At 42.1% G+C, this 8,458-nt stretch overlaps 1 protein-coding gene across 1 annotated transcript; it reads right to left on the reverse strand.

Annotated features, from left to right (window-relative positions):
• Positions 1-4,578: 4,578 nt before the first annotated feature.
• Positions 4,579-6,512, reverse strand: LOC107280384 (uncharacterized). Its single transcript, XM_015774643.3, has 2 exons — positions 5,888-6,512; positions 4,579-5,205 (listed from the first exon to the last, which is right to left on the reverse strand). The coding sequence occupies exons 1-2, from the start codon at positions 6,422-6,424 to the stop codon at positions 4,864-4,866; spliced, it is 879 nt and encodes a 292-aa protein (XP_015630129.1). The 5' UTR covers positions 6,425-6,512; the 3' UTR covers positions 4,579-4,863.
• Between the last annotated feature and the right edge of the window lie 1,946 nt (positions 6,513-8,458).

Here is an 8,458-nt window from a genome sequence, read left to right on the forward strand (position 1 = left end):
TGTTCATGTAATCCATCGAGTTATCATATACACGCTGTAATCTAGATTGGTTGCGCTTTATAACTTGTTATCGGCTGTTCCTTATTGTTGGGAAGTGATCGATAGGGTTATGTTACGTTACTAATCCAATTTATATGGTGTATCCACCATCTCTTATAGGTTTTCATCATCTTGCCTAGATCTTGTACTTATTTTTATGCTTAATGCTGCATCGGTTGAGTTCGATCTATTAAGTAATATTTATTATTATGATATCTGGCTTGTTTTATGATTGTCGAGAGAGATAGTATCGGGGTTTCAGCCGATCTTACCTGATTTAGCTATTCTATATCTTATATGCTTAATTGATATGCTAGATCTGCCCTTTATATTAAGATCTTATTCGCAATAAAGTATATTAGGCTCCTGTTTGATATATTATATATGTTTTAATATCTTAATATAAAGTGGTATCGGAGTATTAGCCGATACATGCTAGATCTATCTGATCGGCTATGCTATAAACATTTATAGTCCTCATGTTAATGTATATTTTGATCTAAGTGATTTATACTGTCTCGGCATGATGACTGATCTATCCCAATCACTTGGTTTAAATATACATCGATAGAAGGATTGTATATCGTTAATATCTACAGCCGATCGAGCAGATTTAGTCATATCTTGCTTGTTTACAACTACTGATCGATTCACATATGACATCGGCTTGAAAATAAATGATATGTCATCGGCGGCTGGCCGATCAGCTATCGTTTATAGATTTAACCATGGTTTTTCTTGTCTTTGTTTCTTGTTGATTGCAGGATCAAATCAACCGGCATGCTCACGAACCTAAAAGTAAGATTTTGGACCTGCACTGAAGTTAAGCAGATCTTCCAGGCCAGTGTGTGTTTTTCGCATCAACAACTCCCTCGAGGGGGGTCGGGCCCGGGGTAGAGCAGTGGCCGCCCCCTCCATGCCTAGGGGTCGGGCCCCGACCCCCTCTGCAGGACACCACGTGTACGGAGTTAGGTGGGCGGTCCCAACGCCTACCTAACCGCATTTAAGGCGACCTGAGCGGGCGCGCCATGCCGCACTTAATGCGACGTGCTATGCGCCTGACTGGTCTATGACCAGTCGAGTGACCAATAGTACCGAGATAGTGCGCCTGCGCACTGGTCACATGTCAGGCGGCGTGCCACCTAACATGCCCCGTAATGTCATGATGATCAAAGGTTTTTTAGTCTCTCATCCTAGCCGGAGTCAGTTCGTCTGACCTGGTCAACGCGGGGTTTCCGTTTCCCGGCGCGCATGAGGACCCAGAAGTCTTCATCTATTAAATGGTAAATGACGCAGGCGTCCCCCGTGTCAGCCGGTGCGATTTGATGGGCCCCATGCCATGGCGCCCGTGCTTATGGCTTCCAAGTTAAGCGACAAGACATGCATTTAATGTAGAGAATGTCCTCCCTCATCCCTAGGTAGACTTTTGGGCCCATGTGGCAGCCCCTTGAGATATAAAAGGAGGTCCAGGCCTCGTGAGGGAGGGAGAGAAAGAGAAAGATTCTTTGGCTAACTCACACTAGTGTCTCAGAGATTCAAGGGTTGTATTCCATACTCGATCAACCAAGCACGTGAGTAGGCAGGGGCACAGCTACAAGGGGTGCCGAAGGGGGCCAACACCCCCCTATCCGACCCCATGCTTATTGTACTAACTAGCGCATTAGCATGTTAATTAGTCCATTATTAATAAACATGGTATAGAAAATCAATTAATAAGAAAGAGACGGAGAGACGATGCAAATCAACTCCTCGTCATCATTGCTTCGGCTTCACACGTCTCTCTGTCCTCCCATTGCGTCTCGTTATTGAGCATGGTGTCTCAAGTCTCAAACTGTCAAACATCTAATGATACAACTAAAAAGCTAAATTCAAGCTTTTTTATGGCAGAATACATTGTGTATTGTTTTATCGTCGGTATTACTTACCTTGACTTATGACTTGTTCACCCTGCCCACACCCCCTAGCTATAAATCCTGGCTTCGCCCCTGGGAGTAGAGTGTTACGCTTCTCAGCGGTCCGAACCTGTATAGACCGCTCTTGTCTCATCGTTCTTGAGGGGCCCGACCCCCTCTACATCACACCTTCCACCGAGTCCTCGATTCTCACCCGCTGCCCCCAGCCGAACTAACAAGGGGGCCTTACTATCCCCCACTTGAGGAATTCACCCTCTGACACAGCGCGTCTGCAGCAGGAGGCGACCTGGTGCGCACATCACGTGCCCACGCGGGCCTAGTTACGCGCTTAGCGTTAATAGCGTTTAACATTAATTATGGTTTTGAATCATTTTTCGTAATAAAGTATTCCCTCCGTTTTTGGTTATAAGATGTTTTGACTTTGGTCAAAGTCAAACTACTTTAACTTTGACTAAGTTTGTAGAGAAAAATAGTAACATTTTCAACCCAAGACAAATTTATTATGAAAATATATGCAACTATTGATTTGATGAAACTAATTTAGTATTATAAATATTACTATATTTGTCTATAAACTTGGTCAAATTTGAAACAGTTTGACTTTAACCAAAGTTAAAACGTCTTATAACCTGAAACGGAGGGAGTAATATATAAGAAAATCAAGTTAAAAATTTAAAATTATTAGTTGAAAGTATTCATAGCTTAAGTTGAAAGTTTTAGATTTTGAGTTGAAAGTTTTCAAATCTAAGTTAAAAGTTTTAAATTTTGAGTTGAAAGTTTCAAAATTTGAGCTGAAAGCTTCAAAATCCGAGTTAGAAGAATTCAAAATTGAGTTGATTTAAAAAAATAAAATAGAGTTGAAAGTTTTTAAGGCATCGTATGGTATGGTTGTAATAGAATCGTATCAATTAATCCCCATAATATTTATCATTTTGAACTATTCTATTCATTTGCCTGGTCTGTGTCACTGTCCGGCCGCTTGTTATGGTGAGATATGCTTGAACCCTCTCATGTGTCAAATTCTATATGGTTTAACTTAGATCACAATATCACTCATATCTAAGGTCCATACAACTATTAGCGTCTTACAGCGATTGATCAAATTTTACATATGTTGATAGAAGTTAGTAGCAAATCCGGCAATGTGCGAAGTCCAGGAGATGCCTACACCGCTGAAATTAAGCCTAAGACCAGGTAGGTTGCAAAGCCTCGAGCCTTTCCCATCAATCCTAAAATCAAGTTCTAAAAATTAAAAAATATCTTTTGATTATTATCCAAAAACTTTGCCAGGTAAATTTTGAAAATAATGATTATCATTTTTTCCCATGCAAATATGTAAAACTTCATGTTTAGAACGTTCAACTACGCTACTCTACGTAACAGGTACATGACTAATCATCTCTTACTATAAAGTCACATTTATAAAGATGACACATCATCATCCACTAATCTTTACTATTATAAAAATTAAAGATGTTTTTACCGATACTTTGGTAATCATCTGTGTATGAGTCGATTTTAAGTCCGTTCGGTTTTGGAAATACATATCCATATTTGAATCGGTTTTGAAGTTTGTTCACTTTTGAAAATACAAAAAGAGTTGTATAAGAAATCACTTTAAAAAAAACTCGCATGCTACCTTGAGACGATCATAACTGCAACTCATGATTTTCTAATATATATATATATATATATATATATATATATATATATATATATATATATATATATATATATATATATATATATATATATATATATATATATATATATATATATATATATATATATATATATATCCAAACGAATTCATCCCACATTAAATTTCACTTTAATTAAACAGTATAACAATAATAATAAGATTAAAATATCCTTCACCAGTTGAACGCACGGATATTTTTTCTAGTAATTATTACATTTAAGTATCATGCAAGCATGATATATTATCTATAATTTAATAATTTATTAAATTTTAGAGATTTAAATATAAACATGTTAAATTCACATAATATATCAATATATCTCCATTATTTTTTTATATCCTATATACCTATATACTTCCTCCGTTTCACAACGTAAATCATTCTAACATTTTCCACATTCATATTGACGTTAATGAATCTACACATATATATATATATATATTCATTAACGTCAATATGAATGTAAGAAATGCTATAATGACTTACATTGTGAAACGGAGTGAGTAGTTCATTCTCACTTAGTTCATGCTATTTTTTTTTCTCTTGTTAAGTCATATCACATCAATATTTTTAGTCCTTAGATGATTAATCCATGGTTCAAATTATCTTTTTTTTTCTTCCCTCATATGGTCTAAATTATCTTCCTTCTTGTGTTCTATCACAAAGACACATTATTTTTCTTTTACATTTAAATCATCACTCTACATACTATTTGAATTTAAATCACATCAACTTATGTATACATACTATTTGAATTTAAATCACATCAACTTATGTAAACTTATGTTTATGTAAGTTTATATTGTTTAAACTATCTTACACATTTTTTTTTCTTGTTGTTATCATAGTTAACTCTCGCAACAACGAGCAGGGTTTTATCGTGTCATATTTTTGGTTTGTAGTTTAACCGTCTGATATTTGGTATGCCAATCACTTATACATTACAGCATACTCCCCGACTTTTAGTGCGCTTTAACCCCACCGTGAAGGCGAGGATCCTCTACCATAATATTACTGCCATTACAGTTACTGATATGTGAGTTCCACCTTCTAGTACCTCGCATATCAGGGTCCCATTACTATAGAGGATATGAAACCACCCGTAAATAACATCTTCCTTATCCAGCATCATGTGAATCAAATTGACCAGTCTACGCAGCAATTAGCTAGTACAAAGCACTAGTAATTAATTAAATTAAATTAATTAATTAAGCGAGGAGCCAGAAGTCCTTGTGGCGCTTGCTGGAGACGAGGTAGCCGCCGGAGCTCCGCCGCCGCACGCCCAGCGCCACGCACGGCGCGTGCTCGATGCAGTACTCCACCGTCGTCGTCGACCTCCGCGCGCCCCTCCGCCGCCAGTACTTGCTCTTCGCCGCCGCCGCCGCCACCGCCGGCCAGAGCGCCAGCTGCAGCCACCGCGCGACCGCCGCCCGCCGCCGCCGCCGCTGGCCCAGCACGAGCAGCGACGCGCCGTGGCGCCTCGCCGCCTCCACCACCGCCGGCGCGCGCTCCCGGCCGGCCGCCTCCATCACGCACACCTTCACCTTCACCTACACACATGCACAACGCCACTTAATTAGCAAATACTAGTAGAATTTCTTATATTTCTAGTAAAATTTGAAGTGTACAAAAATTATGAAAAATATATAAGTCCTTTTGAAATTCTGAATATTATTTTATTGAATTGAAACTCTGAAAAAAATTAAGTTTAGAATATTCTTTGCTTTGAAAGGGATGGAGGACGATGAAGCAAATATCCGGATCCGGAGGCTGCATGCTTAGCTAGAATAGCTTTTGACGCCTCCATTCCGCGAAATGTGCTAAGTGGATCACTGCCTATAAGGCTATAAAGCTTTGTTTTCTTTTTATTTTTTTTAAAAAACTTTTATTGTAATGCTAATGGTTAGTAGATAATCGACTGAACTACTTATGGCCGCAACGTAAGCCGTCCAATCAACACGTGGCTGAACTGGAGAGACGATTTAATTGCATCTTTGACTTCTAATTACATGTTGGGATCACTGTTTCTTGTCAAATAGGAGTATACTCAACCTCTCAAACTTTGCTGTAACATATTTTTAGAGGACAACTTACTGTAGAAAATGTATTCTGGCATTTTAAAAAGGGGGTCTAATTGAACAGTCAAATCATTTAAGCATAGCACGAATGAACCCAAGGAGATTTAAATTACACAAGTTAACTAAGAAGTTGATGTGTTTGTTAATTAATTACCTCTGGTCTGGCTGATTCACACATGCTCCTCATGGCGTCCAGCTGCTGGTAGCACCTCGTCCTCGATATGTTCACGCAGGACGACTCGCCGCCGCCGCCGCCGCCGTCTGACGACGCGTTCGCCGCCGGCCTGACGACGGCGAGCAGGAGGACTGCGTCGTTGCGCCTGACGGCCTGCGACAGCGCCCACTGCAGCGCGCCGGCCGCCTCCGCGCGCCCGTCCGCCACCACCATCACCCGCCTCCCGCCACCGTCCTTCTTGCCGCCACCGCCACCGCCGCCGGCGCCAGCGACGGCGGCGGCGGCGGCGCCGTCGCCGTACGAGTGGCACCACCCTCCCGCGCATGGCGCGTCAGCGCAACCGCCGCCCAAGCTCGCCTTCGTCGCCACCGCCGGTGGCGGCGGCAGCTTGGAGGCAGCGTGGTAGGCGGCCGCCACCCGCTGCACGCGCTTCCTCACCCTCGTCGTCGTCGTCGCCGCGGCCACCGCCACCGTCCGGCCGCCGCGGCAGAACGCCGGTAGCCTCCTCCCGGCCATTGTCCCAGCTAGCTAGCTATAGCTAAAGTAAGAATTGAAGGAATTGAGAAGAAGCTAGCAGAAGAAGGTAGTGGCTGGAGTGATCTCTGGCTTTTTAGCGCCGGTAGGCGCACACTTATATGCAAGTGCGCGCGCAAATTAGACAATTAGTTATGCTAGAAACATTTAAATTATGCTAAAACACTGACTAATAAATTAATTAACTCAACTTCTCCTTAACACTGCTGTGTCTAAGACGTGCAGGGCGTGAAGAAGAGTTGTTAGGTCGTCGATCACAATACCTACAGAAGTTAGGATGTGCTAACAATCATCTAATTGTGTCGATAATGTTAATTAAAGATCATCAGCTTATCAAGACCCAAGTTTCATTGTTTACGGTCATGATATGGATATTAATTGATTATCGTAATTATATATATATGCATACATTTTGCAATGGCAAGAGGGGCCAATTATAAATACATACATACACCCCGCGTGCGCCTGTTATCTGAATCTCTGAAAATATATAGTGCATGGTGGTATGTCATATACTAGCTGGTAGTGGTACTAGAATTGATTAACATTTGTGCACGTATAGGTCTGGCTAATTGCCAATTGGCCAACCGCCTTTATTCCAGCGCGCATGCACACCGATTTCTCCAGCAACCAACGACCAGCCTGCGTTTAGGTTGTCTCTAGTTGGAAACAATGTTCTACTATTAGATACTACACGTTGCTAAGGAGCAAAAACAAACCCGATACCTGAAACACCCAACTCCGTCCACGTCTTTAGGCTGGAGAGGAAGAGGGTGCATGAGAAGATGAAACCACTCCCCCCCTAACCAGCCCATCAACATGGTCATCTTGTAGTGGCTCACCGACACCAAAAGAGACACCAGCATTGAGAGGTTTGAAAGGGAATGGATCTTTTGAAATGACGCATTCAGGAATGTTACAACACCAAGAAAGCCACCATCGTTCGTCTTGAAACTAAGACGTGGTTTTCACTTGAAGAGATCCACCAGAAATAGAAAGAGAGATTACACAACAATGTCCTAGTAGGGTTTGATGAAGAAGTAGGTCGCGATCTTCCTATTGGTATTGGATAAGTCGATTGTGGAGCCTCAACATTGATGATCCCAAGGCTCCGACCATATAGATCGAACCCCTCACAATTACTGCACCACTCCTCCATTGGCTATCACCTGAGTTGAAACACGGTTAACCTCGCCGATAAGGTTATCTCCTATAAGCAAATCGGGAACACAAGCAAGAGAGTAGAAGATACGATCTGAATATATTGCGGATATAAGATGAATGTCACAAATGGCAGAATAATCGAAGCAAAACCCAACCCTAGTTCGACGATGGCTACTGAATAAATATGTTCTAGGATCGACCGATGACCCCTGGATGCGTCCCAAATGGACTCCAACACAATACATGGCCCAATGGGTTTAAAGACAATGGCGCAACACCCGGATAGATTTTGGAGGCTCTCTTGTTCAACATTTCCCATTGACTTAGAAGATGTTTTTGCCGTGAGACCAGACCCTTTAGGAAGGTAGTCCCGTTAGCTTTCAATACATATGTAAAATGTCAAAAAAAGAGTTCGGATGAGCTCTGGGCAATGATTTAGTGTGGGCTGGTCCTGGATTTCGGGTTGACTCTAACTTGATATGAATTTGGCCTCCATCTTCTAGCATCTCCAAGTGCTTCCTGATCCCCCCCCTCATATGTATCCAGAGGTGTGATGCCCTCACCAAAGTTACAACGTCCATAAGTGTCGCCATTGTTAGCCTCGAATAGGCTAGACTTTTGCCATAAACCTTCTACCCTCTCATGTCAAAGCACCTTTAGCGTGGAACCATCGTGCCAACGCCACGCTGCCAACTGACCATTAGGTAGGGCTTGACATTTGCAAGCCACCCTACGCCAAACTCACTTCCCACGTTGTTGCCGCCTTAGGCAAACTAATCGCTTCATCATCACCCCATGATGTTGTTGCCTCTTATTGTGTTGTCCCATGCCATCGCCCGCCCGCCCACCTCC

The sequence above is a fragment of the Oryza sativa genome, chromosome 3 (assembly GCF_034140825.1).
Source record: "Oryza sativa Japonica Group chromosome 3, ASM3414082v1".
Lineage (NCBI taxonomy): Eukaryota > Viridiplantae > Streptophyta > Magnoliopsida > Poales > Poaceae > Oryza > Oryza sativa.